At 35.1% G+C, this 22,820-nt stretch overlaps 2 protein-coding genes across 2 annotated transcripts; both read right to left on the reverse strand.

Annotated features, from left to right (window-relative positions):
• Positions 1–3,926: 3,926 nt before the first annotated feature.
• On the reverse strand, positions 3,927–4,871 carry LOC124229355 (olfactory receptor 5D14-like). The gene has a single exon (XM_046644526.1). It carries the CDS (start codon positions 4,869–4,871, stop codon positions 3,927–3,929), a length of 945 nt encoding a protein of 314 aa, XP_046500482.1.
• A 9,374-nt stretch (positions 4,872–14,245) lies between these two features.
• LOC124229511 (olfactory receptor 5D18-like) lies at positions 14,246–15,196 on the reverse strand. The gene has a single exon (XM_046644749.1). The coding sequence runs from the start codon at positions 15,194–15,196 to the stop codon at positions 14,246–14,248; it is 951 nt and encodes a 316-aa protein (XP_046500705.1).
• Between the last annotated feature and the right edge of the window lie 7,624 nt (positions 15,197–22,820).

Genomic DNA, 22,820 nt, shown 5'->3' on the forward strand with positions numbered 1-22,820 from the left:
ATTTTCATTAAGAAATTAAATAATTTCAGTTCTGCAGAAATAATCTGGGATGATAAAACTAAAAAAGGTTTATCAATGTAATTTTAAAACTTTAAGTTTTTTGAAGATATTCAAGGAAACAAAAAGTACTTCAGCCAGTGCTACAAGCATCAAAAAAAATAAACTACAAGAACTACTTGCTACACAGATTTTCCTCTGCCCCAAATGTGTTTTTCGGCAAAAGTCTCGTGTGCAGGCTGGAAAATAAGACTATGCGTGGTGTTCTTTGTCCTGAAGGGTCAACACGTTTTAGGGACAGTGAGTCCCTGACTTCCAATCCTTTAAATTTTAGTCATTTAAGATATAATTATATTCATAGGATATTATATTTCTTTATAAATCATTAATAAGAGTTAAAAAATGTAACTGTCAATAAACATTTGAATAAACACATACCAAAATTGCACGTAACAAAAATAATAACATATTCTTATACAATTAAATACCAAACCCATGTTTAAATTTCCCCAGTTGTCTCAAAGATATCTGTTTTTTTTCTTTGAGGAAGATTAGCCCTGAGCTAACATCTGCCACCAATCCTCCTCTTTTTGCTGAGGAAGACTGGCCCTAAGCTAAAATCCATGCCCATCTTCCTCTACTTTATATGTGGGCTGCCTGCCACAGCATGGCTTTTGGCAGGTGGTGCCATGTCTGCACCCAGGATCCAAATGGGCCAACCCCAGGCTGCCGAGATGCGGAACGGGTGAACTTAATTGCCGCGCCACTGGGCCGGCCCCAAAAATAAATTTTTAAAGTTAGTTTGAATCAAGAATCAAACAAATTTGGTTTTTATAACAAATTGTTTTTATTATGTAAAAGTTCCATGTGTTATGTAACATTACGTTCTGTATAGTATGTAATAGTCTCGTGTGTGTGTGTCTATGTAAATGTATGCGTATTCAGATAATTCTTTGCAACAAATGGACCATTTGTAGAATGCTATGTGTTCTGTGTTTGGCTTATTGCTTTATTTGTCATGACTTGTTCCTGCACCAGTCCTTTCACACTAATACTCACATCAAGAAGCTGTATTGGTTCAGCTTCACTCTTGTAGTTTCTTTTAGGCAAGAAGTCTTCGCAGGTGCTTCTGACTACCACCAGTTGCCTCAAATTGTGATGTACATGTTAACTAGTTGCCCAACTTTTAGTGCTGCTTAGCCTGATCTGTGGATTCAGGCGGTGTCAGTTTGATTACTTCCTTTAAATGTTCCCCACCAACTTTTCACATAATGACTTTAATAGCTACTGAAATCATCACTTTGATCTAATTTTTTACTAGGAGTTTTAAAATCATGATTTTCTGATTCTATCCTTTTTTCTGCTTTTATTTATTCTGAATTTCCCCTCATAAACTATTAGGTAACCCTGAAATTCACTTCTTAAAGGAAAGGTAGAATAAACATTTATCTCCTTTATTTACCAATTTTCAGAGTAATGACTTGATACTCCCAGCAACCATTAATAGTAACCAATGATTAATTATTTTTCTTTTTTGTATCTAGGTTTAAATATATTTGATGCTTTTAAATGAATTGCAGTCAATATTCATTTGTATGTTAACTATAAGTCAGAGCGAGCCATTTCAAATTACTTCCTATGTCTCTTTGAAATGATCCACCTAGCTGTTAATAGCATTTTAGCCTTCTGGGAATTAAGTTGCTCAAGGCTCATTACATTTTCTACCTCCAACTTCAAAACAGCTATTTCTCCAGAAAGCTCTGGTCTGCTTAGAGAGCAAAGATTTCCTTTCAGAGGAAATTTTGAGAATAGGAATGTTCATTGCTGCTGGGTTGTCATTATGAGTGGTACAATTTTTAAGAGAAAAAAATTCTTGAAAATCAATTTCTATTTCAAATTAAGATGAAAAGATTTTTACTTACCTTCTCTTACTGTAGAGCTGTAACTCTTATGCTTCCCATTTTAGTTTAAATGACATTTCAATAATTATTTATTTACTTTATACTAAGATAAGCATTGCATAATGAGGATGTACACTCAAAATGCTGTGTTTAAAGTCCTTCATAGAAAATGTTTTACTCTGTATGACCATGTGTCCACCATTATAGATAAATTCATTGTTTTTATTTTCAAATTTTAGAGATTTTCTGTTTACTTTATGACATAAATATGTCTTTTAAACTATGCAAAATATTATATTTCCCCTAAATCAGAGCTATATTAGAATGTACATTCCAAAAATTTCTTTCATCTCTTCTTTATTAGATTTTTTTTTACCTTTCCCTCTTCTCTCACACAATTTATCAAACTATAAAAAATTTCGGCATCTTGTATTTATTCACTTAAGAAAATCTCCTGTAGGGAACTCCATTGCAATATATAGAAACCATCCTCTCTCCATTTTCACAGCTGTATACTTCTTTATTGTGACCCATAGTTTAATCAACCACCTTCATACTCTATTTTATCCAGTCTGTTCTTATTATGAATAATGCTTGGGAATATGTTATTTATATGCATTTTTGCTACTCTATCTTTGGGATAGATTCCTAGAGCTTTGAATGCTCTGAAGGAGGATAAATACATATGCAATTTTTCTAGTACTTCGAATCACATGTAACATGTTACCTTCCTGCCTTCAATGTATCAAAATATCTGGCAAAATACCAGATTCACTTTCAAGGTATATCATTAAACTTTTGGAGTTCTGCCACCCTGAAAGGTGAGAAATTATAGCTTATGGCAGTTTTCATTTGTATTTCTATTATTATGCGTTAGATTGAACTCTTCGTATGTGTAAAGGCTATTTTTATTCTTTTATATAGACTGTGTAATTATATCTTGTGTCTTTTTATATAGGATATTCATTTTCTCTTTTACTATATGTAACATAAGTGGTGACTCTTTCTCAGCTTTTCATTTGTCAGTTTAATTTCTTATCTGTTATTTTTCCAGGAAGCTTTGAATATTCACGTAATCTAAGTTTTAAACTTGGTTTTAAAATTCTCTTTTGGTGTGTGAAATGAAGAAGAGGTCTAATTTTATCTTCTTTCTCATATAGATATCTTTTTATTCCAAAGACACTGTTTTAACAAAAAGGAGTTTAAATTTATTTTAAATTACATAGGGTTAGCCTTCCTACTATAATTTGATTTCATTTTTAAGGTGTTTGTTACCAAATATTTGTGCTTGTTTAGGCATTCATATAAACATTAGAACAGAAATGTTGTGATATGATTCCTCAATATTCCCAGATAAAATGTACGTTACATTCATCCTGGTCCTAATACATATGAACCAGACTACCTAAGCCTGTAGAGATTTCCAGACCTGGTAATACTGGAAATGCAGCCTTTTGAGTAATAATATCCAAACATAATCTAGGACTATTGAAGTGACTCCAGAGATTGTCCTTTCCAAAGGACAAAACTAATTCCTGTGACCTTTCACACTAATAGCCTCAGAGGTACAATAAAGAAAAAGCACTAGATTTAGAGTCAACAGAGTTGAGTTCCTGTATTAAATTAACCATCTTAGTCAATTCTAGGCTAGTTTCTTGAACCTCTGTGCCATCATCTACACAATAGATGTAACTATCCTTGTTCAATGTACTTCGCAGCATAAGCTGACTGTTAGAAAGCACAAGATAGTGCTTTCATAGAATTCACAGAACTCAAGGAATGAAAGTGTCAGAGAAGTATCTTCCCCCTTTTATGACACAGCATACCCATCTGTATCTCCCAACAAAGACATAATGCTCCAGTGACATCCAACACAAATAACTTCAAGGGATTTCAGTTTACCAATTCACAATATATTAACATCACAGTCACTGATGAAAACCTCATGCAAATGCAAATATATGCTATAGGTTTTAGAAGGCTCTGTTCTCATTGTTCTTAAGGTTAGAAACATCTTTTGAGATTGGTTCAGTAACATAGGGCTTTTGTGTCTGTTAATTTCTGGAAGGCATCCTTCACATCTTTATTCCTCAGGCTATAGATCAGAGGATTCAACAAGGGGTTGACCATTGTGTAAAACACAGAGGCCACTTTGACAGTTTGCCGAGAGTTTTTGGAGTTGGGCACACAGTAGAGGGAAAGGATGGTCGCGTGGAAGATGGTGATGGTGGTCAGGTGGGAGGCACAGGTGGAGAAGGCTTTGCGACGCCCACTGGCAGAATGAATGTTTAATACAGTCACAGAAATAAATACGTATGAAGCAAGAATGATGAGTAGTGTACTCACCTCATTGAAGGTGGCAAAACCAAGGAGCAGTAGGTGGGGAATGTATATATCAGAGCTCGAGACAGCAATGAGAGCAGTGTATTCACAGAAAAAGTGGTTGATTATGTTATGTCCAGAAAAGTTTAACTGAAAAGCATAACAAAGGAGTACCAAGGGGCCAACCATACCCCAGAGATATGACCCAGCCACCAGCAGGGCACAGAGCCTTTGTGACATGACCACTGTATAAAGCAGAGGATTACAGATGGCCACAAAGCGGTCATATGCCATCACTGCCAACATGAATGTTTCTGCCACTGCGAATATGCAAGTCAAGAAGAATTGCATGATGCATCCTATGAAAGAAATGGTTCTGTCTTCCACAACCAAGTTCTCCAAGAGTTTGGGTGTAACTGTAGTGGAATAACAGAAATCAACAAAGGACAAATGGCTGAGAAAAAAATACATGGGGATTTGGAGTTTAGGACTGATCCTGATGATCATGATCATGCTGAGGTTCCCCACCACGGTGACTGTATAGGTGGTCAAGAATGCCAGGAACAGGGGCACCTGAAGGTCTGGATATTCTGAGAAGCCCAAGAGGGTGAATATGGCTTCAGCACTCTGATTTCTCCCAGCTAGCAGCATGATTGTTGTTGAAGAAAATCTGAAATAATGATAATGAAAAGTATAATGATGATAGTAAATTCATATAACACTTACTATGTAACAGGAATCATGATAAAACATTAAAATATACTAATTTAGACCTTCAAATACCACTATGAATTGTAAAACAGGTAGCCCCATATTTTACATAAGTAAACTGAGGCACATGTAAGTTGAGGAACTCCTTAGAGTTTACACAGCTTGTTAATGATGAGTTGGGTTTTGAAGTTGACCTGAGTGCCAGAATTTGAATTAAGTTTAGGGTTAGACAGAAAAGTATTATACATTGCTGTAGAAAAACATCTGTCTTTCATACTTCCATCATTCTGAAGATCTGTGTCTTTTAAATAGCACTAATATAACAATGAATATAAATTAAGCACTAACATTTATAAAGGAAGGATCAGAAGAACTAAAGCATTAGAAGTGATGTTTACATCACTAGAAATTTGGAGGGTGATTATGTAACCATTGGTGTTTATTACGACATTATATAGCAAGAATATAGAAAATACATATTAGAGAATGTAGAAGGCTGTAGAAAATATAGAAGGCTTGAACAAAACACATTATAAGTTAGTCTCCAATTCAGACATCCTATGAGTATTTAATGTTATAATATGCCTAGAAAATACTTCTAGAGTTATGGTATTCAAATCGAGGATCATAGGAAAAGCAGCATTTATGAATCACAAAAAGAATTTTCAAGTTTTGAAAAAATATATGGACGCTGAAGGAAATATAGCCCTGTGTATCTTCAGGCTTTCCATTGATTTATGCTGATGCTACAGTAATTGCCCTAATGTTCTAAAAACACTGTAGCCACCTGGTGAAATGAGGAATCTGCATTTATGACAGGCTGTTCCCTCACTTCTGTGTTTTCTTTCCTACTAAAGTGTTTTCTCACTTAGTGTCACTGATGCTCTCAACATACTCATCTAGATTGCTTGATCGTTATCTTCTAATTTTCTATTATTACATTTTAATCTGTCAACTTTTCTAGGCATATTATAACATTAAATACTCATAGGATGTCTGAATTGGAGACTAACTTATAATGTGTTTTGTTCAAGCCTTCTATATTTTCTACAGCCTTCTACATTCTCTAATATGTATTTTCTATATTCTTGCTATATAATGTCGTAATAAACACCAATGGTTACATAATCACCCTCCAAATTTCTAGTGATGTAAACATCAGTTTTGACTGAAACTGCATATGTGATTATCTTGTTTTGATTCATGCAATCTTTATTATAATTGTATATGTTATTTTGAGAAAAAAAAGTATGTATAGTCTCAAGCAATTCATAACTACAGAAGTGTCTTTAATCATTTAACAATGTTGTTAAAAATAAGTTTGTAATAATAATATATGTCAATAACAAGCACCTGTCTGAAATGTTCCATTTAATAAAATACTATTAGAATCACTCTCATAGATGAAGACACCATTTTAGTTTTGTCTGACCAGCTCAAGGTAGAGAGAAATTGCTATTTCCTTCACAGCTAAATGCTATTTATGACACTCAAAAAAAATGTATTTCCTACATGTAGAAAAGACAATGAGCAGGAAAGTGCCAAAGGCTAATGACAGACCAGCATAATGAAAGAATCGTGGGCTTGGACACATAGATTTAAATTCAATTAGTGTGTTATATTTGCTGAATTAATTGAATTCTCTGAGCCTCAACTTTTTTATCAGTAATAATGACATGATAATACACATTTCACAGGTGTGTAAGTTTTGAAATAGGAAATTATGTTAATATACCTAGCACAGAGTCTGACAATTGTGGAGTCTGGGAGATGTAAGTTTCTCCACCCTCATCCTTTTTAATTCTTAGTGCTATGACTACTTGGCATTGTTTTTAAACCCTTGCATTATTTTTTTGTATTTTATTTTTATTTTTATTTATTTATTTATTTTGAGAAAGATTAGCCCTGAGCTAACATCTGCAGCCAATCCCCCTCTTTTTGCTGAGGAAGACTGGCCCTGAGCTGACATCCGTGCCCATCTTCCTTTACTTCCTATGTGGGACTCCTACCACAGCATGGCTTGCCAAGAGGTGCCATGTCCACACCCGGAATATGAACCAGTGAACCCTGGGCCGCTGAAGTGGAACGTGCACACTTAACTGCTGTGCCACCCAGCCAGTCCCACCCTTGTATTATTCTAAAAATCTAAGAAACAGATCATGGGTCAAAGTGGGCATTAATGAACAAGCGGGTACAACTTGGGAAGTTAAAGGGTATCTCAGCTCTTTCTTGGATCTCCTATTGGCCCTGTTTGTCTTAATTCACCACTTACCACCCTTCAATACATTGTCTGTTTTCCCCTTTGCTTTCTCATTACTATCTGACTCTCTTGTCCTCTCTTTCTAATCTCAGGTTGGTGCCTGTGGGAGACTTAGCAAGCTGCAATCATTATTCCAGTGGATTATGGTAGCTGAGGTACAAACAACTTCCCTGTAGTGCTGCTAGATTGCACTGTGAGGACATCAGCTTCTCTTTCCTTGATTACTATGTTTATTATGACAGTTTTTGGCTCTGAAAACTTTGATTTCTCCCTATTAACTAATTCTAAATGTTTCCACTCAGTTTTACCTAAAGCCTTAAGCTAGTTAGTCCCTAGCGTTCAACTTTCTTCAATCATGCCAACATTCTCAGCTTACAGTGAACAACACTTTCTCATTTATTACTTGGTGTATTTGATTTTTCTCTTCTTTTGTCTGGAGCATCCTTTTTTTCCTAGTGTACTGATACAGCACTTACAATATCTAAAGCTTTAAATGAAAATAGCTATCACAAACAACTTTCCCTTTCACTCCAGCAATATTTTCCACATTCATGGTATACCTACAGACGTTACTCAGGAAATCAACATTTCATTATATAATGTGCTCCTTATTACTTTACACATATCATTATTATCTCGTTTCTACAAGATTTTGAGTTATTGAGGACATTCTCGGATTTTATAATGTTCCTTTAAAAATTTTTGTTGTGACTACTATGCTAGGCAGACGGTGAATATCCTCAAAGCAAAAATCAGGATTGATACCACAGGGAAGGTGGAAGAGACCAAAGCTCAGAAATGTGAGACTTTGGGAAGGGGCACTCAGGAGACATCGTGGCATTTAGACTAAGAAAGAGTGTTCCCTGCCTCAAAGGTACAGGACTTCAGTGTCCCCCATGTAAGTGAAAGATAACACAATATAGACCAACCAACCTGAAATCAACTCACCTGAAGATCCTATTCCTAGTATTAATAGTCACCAAGGAGGTTCTCACTCAAAATTCAAACATTACTGAAAATACGAAGTTTGTAAATATAGCAGGAGTCCACAAGAAATTTTAATTAATGTAATGAGAATATACTGCTTAATATCCAGAAAATCTCAGAAAGAGACAGAAAGCAATGGAGAGAGAACGAGAGAGATTTGGAAGCTGAATCTGATTCCTAGGGCTTATGTATGACTCCATGACATCAGAGATTTAGACCCTAGAGAATCTTTGCTGAACTATTTCTTTTCGTATCGCGAACTCAGAAATTAGATTGAATGCTCTCCTGAGTTGGATTTTACAAGAATGTAATTTCTTCTAAATTATTGTAGACAACGCTTCATCAAGCCTACCACATGAATTTCTTTTCAAATATTAATTATAGACAATATAGAAATTGACTTAGAACATGTGATGAATACAACAAATGGCAAAGGGAAAGATAAATCAGTTAAAATGCAACCAGAGATAACTGCTGTTAATAATTGCTCTATTATTTTTCTATGCATACTATGTGTGTCTTGAAATGCATAAACGACGTAACTTGGATTCTGTCTTTTACATTTAACATAAAATACTCATTATTTTCCCTGGAAACATTGATTCACTTTATTGGAACTAATTTGCATTTCTTTTAAATATGAGCAATCTACTCTTCTATTAGCTTCTACTACTTCTAGCTAGCTTCTACTAGCTTCTATTAATACAATTAATCTATACCTTCTTAAAAGTGACAAATGAATTTTAGAAGCACGTTTCACTCTCTAAAACCACTGGGAATTAACCAATCTATTGGTTCCACCACACCCAAATATCACCCAATTACATCCACTTATGCTTTCTCTGGACCCCTGACAATTTGACTAACCCTTGCCAGACTCTACCAGAAACCCCTAACACAACAGTGGCTACTTATCACAAAGCATAAAATTGTTTATTATAGATGACATGGCTTTGCTTCAGGACCCGAGGGATCTGCATTGTTATTTTCCCATTGGGATTGGCACGAGTTCCACACTGCACCTGCTTCCAACCACTGACCTCTGCACCCTGGACCAAGCTTCAGGCCAACTTCTGTCCCAGAGTCAAAGCTAGTAGCCTTCTTTGCCATCTGTTATGTGAATTTTCTATGCTGCATAATAAATTATCACTTACCCAGTGGCTTAAACTAGTATACATTTTTATATCACAGTTTCTACAGGGGAGCAGTCCAGGCATCACTTAGCTGGGTTTTTTGGGCTCTTCAGTATGTCATCAGGCTGCAATTCAGGTATCACTCAGAGCTGTGGTTGGATAAGAGGCTCAACAAGGGAAAAATCCCCTTCCAAGCTCCTCAAGCTTTTGGCAGACTTAATCTCCCTGCAGATATTGGGCTAAGGTACCCATTTTCTTGCGCCATTGATCAGCAGCTATTCTCAGATCCTGAGAGCCACCTACAGTTCCTTGTTACGTGGTATTCTCTGTAGGCCCTCTCAGAACATGGTATCTCACATCTTCAAAGCCAGTAATGAAAGGAGTTTTTCTAACTTCAGGGAGGGCCTAGTAGTTCTTTAAATGGTTTTCACTAATTAAACCAAGGCCACCTAGGATAAACTCCCATTTAATTAAAAAGAAACAGATTTTGGACTTTAATTACACAGGCAGAATTCTTCATCTTGCTATACAAGATAACTTAACCAAGAGGATGACATCCCATTACCTTTGCCATATTGTATTGGTTAGAAGTAAGTCACAGGTCTCACCTGCACACAACGGGAGGAGATTATACAAAGTTATAAACACCAGGAAGTGGTATCAATTACCTTACGGGTTATCATACCTGGTAAAAGAGTCAGTCCTAGGTATGGAATGTGTTGCCTCTAAGATCTTAAAAGAGGTCTTCTAAGAGCTGTGCTTTCTCACTTCTGGTAGGGGACAGAAGATGCAATAATTTGTCTTTTATTTTGGGGAGGATATGCTGGAATATTTCAAATCACTTCACCCCTAACCAAATCATTGAAAATGCAGTTCTCTGAATCTCTTTTTCCCTTGTGTCTTAATAAGGCCTTCAGCACACCAGCTGCCTCTTGTTTATCTTGTTGGTTAGTATGATGTTCTCAATGTAATGGACAGGTGTGCTGTTGTGTGGCATGTTCAGGTGGCAGAGATTTCTTCAAATTATATCATGACAGAGAGCTGGAGAATTAACACAGCCCTAAGCAAAACTTTAAGGAAATACTTTTATCCATCCCATGGGAATGTGAATTGTTTTTGATTTTCTTTTAAAATTAAAAAGGAAAATAAATGCATTTGCCGAATCAATGATTGAATACTATATTCCATAAGCTACATTCATCTGCTCAAGTGCTACTATTTGGTTGAGTTTTCCATAGTCTACAGTCATTCTCCAAGATCCGTCTGGTTTCCTTCTGCTTGAAGAACTCTTTTTATGATTCCTTTTACTGTAGACCCACTGAAGGCATTCCTTTAGCTTTTTTGATCTGAGAAGACTTTATTCTATCTGTATTTTTAAAGAATGCTTCTTAGGCATAGGGTGATAGTTCTACAGTTATTTTCTTCACCAATTTAACAATGTCCTTCATTGTCTTCTACCTTTCATTGTTCATTGGATAGTCGGTCATGGTCTTCTAATTCAGGTAGGATAGAGAAGATGATTGCAAATCAACATTTCCCTTGAAATAACATTTTTTTAAAAAGCAAACTGCAGAAATTACTTTTAAAAATAAAAATAAAAGTCATTAGGACAAGATAATTAAAATTTCATAGAGGAAAGAGACCCTTCTTGGTGAGCTGGCAGTCATCAGCTCTTTCCTTCACTGCCCACATTTTCTGATTCTGAGAAAAGGCTGAATTTCAGGTTTGGCACTTGCAAAGGGTCACTACTGAGAAAACAGAGAATCCAGCAATGCTTTGTGGACACAGAAGAATTTACTGATAAATTGAAAGCTAAGGAAACCCCAAAAGTCACGACCAATTTTTCCCCAAAGGGCATGTGCTATATTCTAGGATGCACTGGGGGCTGGGATCTGAATCAGAAAGGCAGAGTAAAACGTCCTATGGAAATGTCATGGTGCCTAGAAGAAAGATATCTGACTAGAGAATTGAGAGTCTCCACAAAAGCTTGACCATCTCCCCCTCACAATATTTATGAGGCTATTAAGCTGCACTGGGTAGCGGGAGAAAGTGCTGAACTCAAATTTCAGAAGGTAGAACTCAACCATTATTAGCCTTTCAGATCTGAGAGAGCTACACATCTGTCAGGTCTCAGTCAAAACCCCAGCCAACTCAAAGAGCAGGGATGACCATAGGATGGCTGAGTCTTGAGAAAATGTTTTTTTCTCTCCAGTCTGCTGATTTTAATGGCTTCTTTACTTATCTCTGGAAGACCTCTCTTCCCTTTTCATTCCAGTGATCATTCTAGTACGTTTAAGACAAATCACTCTTCTAATTTCCCTCTCTTTAAAAACCAAGAATAGCTGCTTTATATCCTGACCAGACACTGACTCTTATAAGGAGAGTCTGCTTTTCCTGAGAATTAATAGCAATTTGAAAACCACTGCTTTATATACAAACTAAACTCTCAAGAATCTCAAAAGGACAATTACATGAGAGGACAATTATATCTCATCAGTACAATTCTCAAAGTCTTGGTAGCATAGATATTATTAGAAGGTCATCAATGTCACAATGCAGGAGGAAATTTACATACATTAACAAGTATATGTAGATTGTACCATAATATATTTAGGTATATATAAATTTATATAAATGTGTGTGCATATACATATATATATATATATAAATGTTTCTCTATGTTAAGAGGCAAGATCTTTCCATATCTATTCTGCCATTTCCTGTTGACTCTTGATAGGTATATGGAAACAGCTCTTCATGGACAAAAATCCACCTTTTCTAGGAAAATCATTTTTTAAAAGAACAAAGTCAAAAACCATTCATAAGAGAACAAAAATATCCACTAACATCACTCTCCTTACTCTTGTCCCTTCCCTGTATTATTGCATATACCATAGAGAACAATTTTATCCTAAGTTAAAATACTGGATTTCATTTCTTGTGGGTGAATACCCAGGAAAGGAATTGTTGAGTTGTGTGGGAAGTGTTTGCACAATTTCTTAAGATATTATAAACTGTTTTCAAAGTCATTTTACCTTTTACTCTCATCTGAAATGTATGAGCTTTCTACTTGCTCCACATTTTCATTTCAGTCTTTTTCATTTTAGCCATTCTAACTACTATGCAGTGGTGTCTCATTGAAGATTTAATTAGAATTTCTTTGATGACTAATGATGTTTAGTATCTTTTCATACATTTATATATGATTTGTATATCTTGTTTTGTCAAGTGCTAAAATATTTCACCCTTCTTTAAGTAGATTGCTTGTCTTCTCGTTTTGAGTATAAAGACTTCACTATATGTTCCACATACAAATCCTTTGTCAAACGTATATATTGCAAGTATTCACTCATAGTCTGAGGCATACATTTTCATTTTCTCAATGGTGTCTTTTGCCTATAGGAAACTTTTACCACAAGTTTTTAATGGTGATGAAGTTTCTTTTATCAAATATTTGATGATCCATCCTTTCTGCATTTTATCTAAAAAAAATTCACTCAGTCTACTGCTTTTCTGACATTTCCATAATACAAATAGCCAAATAGTCTAAAGATGATAAAAGACAAGTGGAGCGATCCATGCTCACAGAACTGTGGTGTGGAGCAAGGCACTCCTGGTCTCACAGCCTAGAGTAGAGCCACCTCATACGACCTCCTTTAAAATAAGTAATTGTACTTTTAAGCTGTTGATTGTTTGATGGGTTTTTTCAAGAGTTACTGTGGCAACGGCTGACAATTATACTGATAAACACACATATGGACGCTTCATTTATGACAAGATTTGTATTAAAGATCAACAAGGAGAGAATGGATTTTTTTTTCCAGTAAACAGCATGTGATGATATATATTCACCTAGTTAAAAATGAAGTAGTTCCATGAATGTTGGTGACTGAATACAGCTCTGCTCTGCTGTGTTTGGTTAAGTTTGGCTCAGTTCCCTTGTTTTCTCATTCCAGGACCAGGCTGAAGAACCTTACTCACCATTTGTGGTATGTGCGTCTCCAAGTTGAATACGTAAGCTCAAGGAAGAAAATCACTATGGATGATATGAGATTCATGCCCTATATAAAGTTAACAAATATGGAAGTATATTAATTTGGTACTAACTGCTAAAAACCACTCACTGACAGTGATGACTCAGAAAGAAGAGCCATGAAGGTATAGTGCCATTTTGGAGACAGAAACAAAATAACTGGCTGACAGATATTTGACAGAGGCTACAGAATAATAAATCAAAATAAATAATGCCTTCTCTTTTACTTGTTTAAGCAACTGATTAGCTGTGGAGGGCATTTACTAATATAAGGAAACTTGGTAGGTGGGAAAAATTTATTGTTGAGAATGGACGATCGAAATATTACATTGATATTCAAAACATGAGTGATGTCTATAGAGAGTGGTTAGTATTTTCAGCATCTGCTCACCCAATGTCAGATACTATTTCTCATAATGCAAACTCCCAGGTCGTCAGTTTACTTGGAATGAAGTAAAGTTTTAAGGGGAATAAAAAGTTCTGTTTTATAGAACTTCTGAGACAAAAGAATTGGTCATGAGAACCTCAGGGCAGATCCAGTAATGGCAGTTATCATCTGTGTTTTTGCAGCACTTTCATAAAGCAGAACTTAAACTATGACATATGTAATGAGTCTCTAAATATATATCCCTTCTTTGTCATTCTGACTTTGATAATGTCTAACTGGGAGATTTTGAAATATATTTCTTTCCTGAAACCAGCTAAGATGAATTGCATCAGAATGGATTACTTCTGTATTCATTCAGAGTGTCCTGAGCATCAAAAAACATGGAAAGTTCAATATTTAGTTGATTTAAAACATAATCATATATTTACTTAAAATAAAGGTAAACTGGCATCAGCAATATATATGAAAAATTATTGTATGTAAGTACAAGAAAAATACATATATTTATTTGAATTATATTGGTTGAGAAAGCAGTTTGGAGTTGATTACACTCCTGACAGCCTCTTTCACATCTTTGTTCCTAAGGCTGTAGATAATGGGGTTCAGCATGGGGATCACAACTGTAAAAAACGCAGTGGCCACTTTGATCAGGAGCCAGGAGCTTTTGGAGTTGGGCACACAGTAGAGAAGAAGGATGATCCCATGGAAAAAGGTGATGGCAATCAGGTGGGAAGCACAGGTGGAGAAGGCTTTTCGGAGTCCACCAGTAGAAGGCATCTGGATGATTGTGACAACTATGACAACGTAGGAGGAGAGCATAATCAGGAGGCTACAAGTCTCACTGAATATAGAAATAACTAAATATGTCATCTGACTGAAGTAGCGGTCAGAACAGGATAAAGAGAGGATGGCAGAATACTCACAGCCAAAGTGATTGATGATGTTAGAACCACAGAAGGATAGTTCCAAAAGAGAATATGTGATTGTCAAGGAACATATTCCACCACATGTGTAGGTTCCAGCAACCAGGAGGATACAGAGTTTATGGGACATAGCAACTGTGTAGAGAAGAGGATTAGTAACAGCCACAAACCGGTCATAGGCCATGACTGCTAACATGAACATTTCTGTAATCACAAATGCACAGCCAAAAAAGAACTGAACCATGCACCCTTTGAAGGAGATAGTTCTGTCTTCCACAACTAATATTTCTAGCAGTTTGGGTGTAAATACACTGGAACAACAAATATCCAAAAAGGACAAATGACTGAGAAAAAAGTGCATGGGTGTATGGAGTTTGGGATGGAAACTTATGACCACAATTATGCCCAGGTTCCCCACCAGAGTGACTGTGTAGATGGTCAAGAAAACCAGGAAGAGGGGTGCCTGAAGGTCTGGGTATTCTGAGAAGCCCAGGAAGATGAACGTGGTCACAGAGCTCTGATTTCCCTCATCCAGTATCATGGTTCTTAATTTAAAACATAAAACAACAAAAAAGAATAAATAAAGGAAAGAAAAGGGGCCGGCCCAGTGGTGCAGTGGTTAAGTTCACATGTTCCGCTTCTCCATAGCCCGGGGTTCACTAGTTTGGATCCCTGGTGTGGACATGGCACCACTTGGCAAAAAAGCCATGTTGTGGTAGGCGTCTCATATATAAAGTGGAGGAAGATGGGCACAGATGTTAGCTCAGGGCCAGTCTTCCTCAGCAAAAAGAGGAGGATTGGCAGTAGTTAGCTAAGGGCTAATCTTCCTCAAAAAAAAAAAAAAAGAATAATAAAACTGAGCAGCAGAACTTGAGAAAGAGGGGCAAGAGGAACTCAAGACAGCTCAATGTAAACTAGTGGAGGCCATGCGGTCAGAGTGCACCCTTGAGTGTTCTGCTCCACTTTGGAGTCTCACTTGAAAACTTACTGACTTTTTGATTTTGAACAATTACCTTTGTCCTTCAGTACTTTAGTTTCCTCATCTGGAAAACAAGAAAAATATAGTACTTATTAATATTATTTTATGTAAGTGATTTATAAATGTGTCTGATATTTAGAGCATTGAGCACCCCATGATAAAATAAAATTACATGAGGACAAAATAGACATAGAGTGAAATCAGAAAAACACTGAACAGATCATAGTAGTCATATGATCATGGCAGTAGTGGACTTGGGAAATTAAACACTTTTAATTCATTAAAAGAAGTAGTAACTGTCTTTGGGGAAAGACATTCACAATTCTGTATTGATATATTGAATGTTTATGTATTCCAGGTATATCCCATTATCAAGGAATCATAGAATATCTACTTAAAAAGATCTTTGAGTAGTCTGGTGAAAAATTCCACTGATGACTATGTTCTCTCAATTGCATACGACCATATGTTTATTTAAAGGCTTAAAATGCTCAACAATCTAGAACTGCCTTCTGAGGAAGTGTTTGGGAGATGTTCTTGAAAGTTTCACATTGACTTTTTTTTGATGATGATGCAGTTTATTCATAGTGCATAGTGTATTAAAAAGGGAAAAAATCTGCTGCTTTGTCAGTGATTATAAAACACACAAAAAATAGCACTAAAAAAGAAATCTCTCTTAGAACAATGACCAAAACCTGTCTTGTGAAGGCAAACTTAGGTGCTGTAGTCAATGAGGAATGAAAAAATGTGTAAGATTCAAAAAATAAATATTTTATTTTTGTAAACCAACAGGAGTTTGAATATCAGGAATTTCACATGATTAAACCTGAGAAAAAGTGACTATAGAAATGAATGCAAGAAGGAAGGATTAAGGCACCGCCATCTTGAACCCATCTGTGAACTGATGCCATTTTTGGATTCTTTGCACAAGCAACAGTGTGTCATCAGATATACCACTAATCTCAGGAAAAAACCATCAGCTGAGCAACCACGTTTTCCGTTATGTGGAAGATTGGGTTGACCTTTTGTGAACTGGATGTATTTAGTCACATATATTGATAAACGTGTCTTCTCTAAATTCAGTAACTTAGATTGCTTTCAGTGGATCACATACATGCAAGTTAAGAATTTTGAGATGCAATCTGCTATTAGAAAGTAGAAAAGAAAGAAAGCTAGATGAATGTATTATATTAATAAATCTTCTAGAACTTGGATTGAGAAATAATCCCTGCAATTGTTAGATCATGCTCTACCTAATGGCAACTAACTAGATCTTTGTGAAAGATTCTGAACCAAGATTAAGACAAGACTTGGCACAGTTAAAAAGCGGAACCTTCCTGAATATTCTCACGTACCTTGTGTTCAGTCTTCATTAGCAATACTTCTACTGTTCCTCCTTACAGCAAGGCTCCTCTCCTCACCAAAATCTGTCAGTTAAACTTACCAAAGCAGTAACCTCAATTCTATTTTTGAAAATTTCTGTTAACTAGTATTCTTCCTATTGTATTTTCTGGTACATTCCAGGTCCAAATGGATCTAAATAAATGTCTGGAGTTCACAGAAATTAAATCTAACACCCTTTTACATTATAAACCTTCAAATATTTGAAGACATTTAAAATGAATCTCTTGCTCTTTCTCTTTAGGTAAATATTTTTAGTGTTGGTTTCAAGTATTACTGTGTTTTCCATTTTCTTCCTCACACTAGTTTCTAAATATTCCAGAGGATCTACTCAATGTTCTGGGTATACCATTGACCCCTCTGAGCTGATACTGAAACCAGAACTAAACATTTCTGCTCAGGAATTTCCTGCCAAGCCAACTCAGTAATTTGTTCTTATTTACTACAATTCCAATAGCAATGCCTAACTGAGCACCCGCAGTCAAGTATTTGAAATGTGTTAGGTCAATTTACTGCCTTGCCAACTTTTGTCCATGATTTACCAGCAAGTAATGAATCCGATGCATATGCAACTGAAGTCTTCAGACAAAGTTCAGGATTGTGCATTTCTTATTAAGTTATTAAGAACTTATTAAGAACTAATGCACTAGTTCTTTTATTCTCCTCTTGATGCTCACATGATCTTCTATTCTAGTTGGCTTGACTGCTGACCACAATGTTTCTTGTTTTTATTCAGGCCATTCTGTCTACCTGAAATGCCTTTGCTGTTTCTTCAGGTTCCATTAGTATTACCAATTAGCAGTGCCCATTCCATTCTCCTTGCTGTTTGGGCTATTTGTTAAATTTTTGATAAATATTATTTCACCTTTACTTTTGAAAAGTGCAGGTGTTCTATTCAACATATTGTGCCCAATAAATACTTTAAGTAAAATACTCAAAGGCAGTCTTAACAATCTAGAAGAGTTAAAGATCACTGACAATGAATGTAACACTTCCTTACCCATCTGACAATCATTTGAGGGCCTGGCTCACATGGCATATTTATTAGTTTACAAATAAAACAGTTACTTAAAATGCGTTAAGAAGATAATCACTGTTAAGATAATGTTATGGTGATAATTTTATCTGAGTAGTTGGGGTATTGTATTTAAGTAACTTAGCTTGGTACCTGAGAGTATAACTGAGGTTGAATGAATAACTAGTTTGTCCACAGCAGAGAAAAAGGAAAATAAACATCTTATTTATTTTTTCTTATCAGAAACGTTTCTTATAAAACTCTAATGGCAAACACTTTTTTTTCTCATCATTCTGAGGTGAGATTTGAATGGAGGGAGAAAAGGCACTCATACATCATGCCATTTTATAAAGAACATGGACTTAAGCAGCAAATCCATTAGGTTAGATTCATCCTCTGTCATCTATTACATATGTAGCTTAGCAAATTGTTTAATTTTATAAGCTTCAATTTTATAATCTGTGAAATGTGGATAATAACCCTGGGTAATTTGATATTTAGTGTGAACATCTTTAGTAAGATTTGACTTTAAAATACCCCCCAAAAAATAATCCTACACTTAGCTAAATCCTCCACAAATATCAGCTCCCTTCCATCTTGATTCTTTAAAGCTGTTGATCTCCAAGAAGATAGCATCAGTTCCACGTCTTGAAAATGCAGAGCAAATTTGGGAAGGTATTTTAAAGAGTCTCATATCCTGGACTCCTTTTAATTTCAGATTTTTCACTCAGTCTGGGCCTCACAGTTGTATCCATTTCTAATCCACCTAAATATCTTCATTTTTATTTGCTTTCCTAACCCCATCTGGTTCTTTCTGACTCTCTTTTTGCCATCTCATATCTATAACTGTGGAAAAGATAATCAGGGAAAAATGAAAAAAGAGAAATAGTCAAAATGTTCTCCCCCTTTGTTTCCACTGTTGTCAACTCTCCACTCACCTGGATACACGATTCCAACCACGCTCCCAAACTACAGTCCAATCTGGAAGATTAACTCTTGGTTACTCTCACTCAGCCTGGAATGCAATAATGTCAGGGTTTGGGAAGACATTTTATACTAAATGCATCAAATTGGAACTCCTTAGCCTGGATTTCTATAATATCTCCAGGAACAATATAACCACATCCTTTTTTCACTACAATACTACTTCATTCACAAGAGTATATTAAAACTTTATTGTACAAAAACAAATCATATTTTCTAATCTTCTGCTGTTTATGCCTCTGAAATGGCACCTCTACCTTGTTCTTTTCACTGTGTCATCACTTCACGAGTTATTACATAACTCTTCCAAGAAACTATTGCTGGTTAATCTAAATGTCTTTTCTCTTACTCTATTTTCTTTTCACTTATATCATCACAATATTTATAATATCTGGCATATTTTGCTATTTTTGTGAGTGTGTGTGTTAACCTTTTCCCTGAAGAATATAATTTCTTTAGAATAAGACTTACATTTAACATTTCTTCTATGAACCCTAATGTGCTTAATATAGACATATTTTCAAGTTCAGGATCACGGTCCTGGGAAGAATGAAAGTAGAATTTAGCCCATTGATTATAACCAGGAATTAAGTAGATATTGCTGTTAGTCAGCTCACATATGTTTCTCCTGATAAAAATTTGTTAGATTCCAATATCCTTCACTTCAGAATGAAAAGATGATCCTAGGTAGAATCAACTCACCAAAAGCTGGATCTTCCTTTTGTGTTTTTTTATTCAAGGCTTCCTTGCTAGTCTTAATAAACTGCATACATATTCTGTCACAAAATTGAAATTTTTGTTTAATTCTTTCCAATCCTTTAGTCAGACAGTTGATGATTCTTGCTAAATATAACTTCATAAAGATACCAAGAGATGTCATTTTTGCAACTGTCAAGAAATTTTAGAGGAAGCATAGAGATGTCCTTGAGAAATAGACAGACCTGGAACCTATACTCTATGATCACATTGTTTGTCTTATGTCTAACTACCTGACCTTGGGGACACAGGCCTTGGAGAATCCTGACAGAGTTTGTTGTCATGAGCTACAAACAAAATAACTAGAAGAAATTTCCTCTTCTGTAACTTAAATATAATTTCTTCTAAACCATTAACATGGAACTTTATGTATCAAAAAATAATTTACCTCTGTTTAGAGGCTATAATTCTTAAAATCATGAAAAAATTATAGTCACATCTGTCCAATGACTCCAACATAATTATAGTTGTTATGATATGCTTTTTAGTCTCTTTATTTTGCTGGAGTGTTGGCACATGTATTTATATGGAAACACATTTAACATTATACTGTACTTATTTTTACATTCAATAATTTAGACTTATTGCTTTTATATTCTGAATATGCATTCCTTCAGCTGGCAGTTGGGAGATGGGTTATATGCTATTTATCCCCATCCTGGCTATAGATCCAGCTGTGTTCCTCAGTTCAGCCATAGGTGTCATAGTGCTGATGTTTTAAATCCCTCTATGTGATTCCTACACGTACTCCTCTAGGATGCAGATCAGGAAAGAAAGAAAATAGCATTAAATACTGATCTGTCCTGACACAGGCCTTCAAGGAAAATCAGTCACATTTATACCCCTACATCCAAAATTTTAAAAGAACAGTAACATATGAATTCATTGGTAGAAAAACAAAATTAACCTGTAATCATCACTTAACACAACCATTAGTGAATTAATATATTATCTAACATACATTTTTACATTACATTTGTGTAAATAAACTACTCATTCAAGAGTATTTGCCAAAATAAAACAACATCCTGTTCAAAAGGATTTTGCAACTATTCACTCTTCTTTGCTTTTGTTTTATTTTCCACTAAAAGACAGAAAACTAGAGTACCAAAACAATAAGTTACATAACTTGAAAATCAAAATTTAAGTATAACATATTCTAAATTTTAGCCTAGAAACCTTAATGAATATACCAAAAGTTCCATGATGCATGCTCAAACTTCCTAATTCTTTCTTATATTCTTAAAGATCTTTATTAAACCACACACACACACATTTTTACAGTACCTTATAGGAACAGTTACTTATGTCACCTGGTTGATAAGCAATTAAAAATTAAAGTCAATCCTTTGTTACTACTGTGATACACTATGAGTGTTGAGAATGGTGTTGTATATCCCCAAAGAGTAAGTTACATAAGACACATGATTTGATGTAAAGCATTCTGGTAAAGAGTATTCAATTTCCATATGGAAATAAAACTCTAAATCATGGAAAGAAACAAGTAATATTTAAAAGGTTAAATTAGAACCATAACACATGGATACACTCTATTACAAGCAGAATAAGTAAGCATGACTCTGTTTGTAAACTTTAATTATGATTAGTAAGACACAAGAAGAAAAAGCAAGTTTTTATATTTAATCTCAACCAATCATTTGCTTAAAGCACCCCAATGACCTATCAATTATTAGAAAACTTTGGTAAAACCTGTCCCAGTCATGAGTTATCTGTTATCTGCCATAGAATTATCTGGCATTATCAAGAAATAATGTGTTTCTTGAGGGAAATGTCTCCATCGATCTTTGGTAGAGTTTGAACCATGCTCTACATTTCTCCCTATACCCTTGAATATTGACTTGTAATTTTACAGTTCTGTAAAAAGTAGATAACTTTCTCATACTTTGACTTTGGGCTTAATTATGTGTTTTGCTTTGATTCACAAAATATTAGCAGGTGAGACCCAAACAGGGCCTTAAAGTATGCCTTGTTGGGCATACTTTATTGTGACTCAGTACTCAACAAAGACCAGCAGCTACATGGTCCAACAAAGATGGTATACAAACAGACCTGTAGATTGAAGGTTAGTTCATCTAGATAGCTCAGGCTTGGCACTCAAGTGACCCAGTTGGTATCAGTAGAGCTACCTCAGTCAAGTCACTGATTCTAAAGGGTTTTTATGGCTACATCCCACTGGAATTCATGATTATTTGCTTCTTCTCAATAAATCGCTGGTTCCTGAATAAGATCTATGCACTATGTTGTCAATGTTCTGGATGCTGTATTGTACTATCATGGGGGAAACTGGGTAAAACACATTGGGATCTCCTACACTATTTACTACAACTTAAAATGTCTAAAATTTGTCAATAAAATTTCCAATAAATAAATAAATAAATATACAACTACATTGACATAAATGGAAAAACCAGAATAATGGGCACATATTTCAAAAATGTGTATCATTTACTTGTGCTCTAGTATGTAGAAAGAAAATATTATATATTTGGTTATACTACTAATTATATTTTAACTACACCATATTCTGGACTTTTTAAAGGAGAGATATTTCTTATTTATTTTTGCTTGTCTGTGAATCTTCCAGTGTTAAGATGATTCTAATGGAACTAAATATAATATTTTTTAGATATTTAGGATTTTATGTTGAACAGCTCTTAATGTACTACTTTTATAGTAAGAAGTAAATTTCCTCATTGTAAGCAATGACCCTTCAGATCACCTCAAAAATCCCACATGACTTAAATTTAACTGAAATTTCTCCTGGGCTATCACACTGTCATGTATACTACACAGAAACATTTATATTACAATTTCTGAATCAAAACTTAGGTTAAGGAGTCAAAGCTTTTATTCCTAATATTATTTATAATGTTAAAATTATTTTGCTAAACCTTAGAGTGAATAGATATTGGACTGTCAGTTACAAGGTTACCATAGATTCACGTACTGCTTTGCTATTGAACAACTCTTATGAGTACCCTCAAGAAGAAATAATGAATATTTCTATCT

Source organism: Equus quagga, chromosome 17, assembly GCF_021613505.1.
Source record: "Equus quagga isolate Etosha38 chromosome 17, UCLA_HA_Equagga_1.0, whole genome shotgun sequence".
Lineage (NCBI taxonomy): Eukaryota > Metazoa > Chordata > Mammalia > Perissodactyla > Equidae > Equus > Equus quagga.

Bases quoted from the DNA above. Each gene is read 5' to 3' on its own strand.
- LOC124229355 (XM_046644526.1), bottom strand. From the start codon at position 4,871: ATGCTGCTAGCTGGGAGAAATCAGAGTGCTGAAGCCATATTCACCCTC.
- LOC124229511 (XM_046644749.1), bottom strand. From the start codon at position 15,196: ATGATACTGGATGAGGGAAATCAGAGCTCTGTGACCACGTTCATCTTC.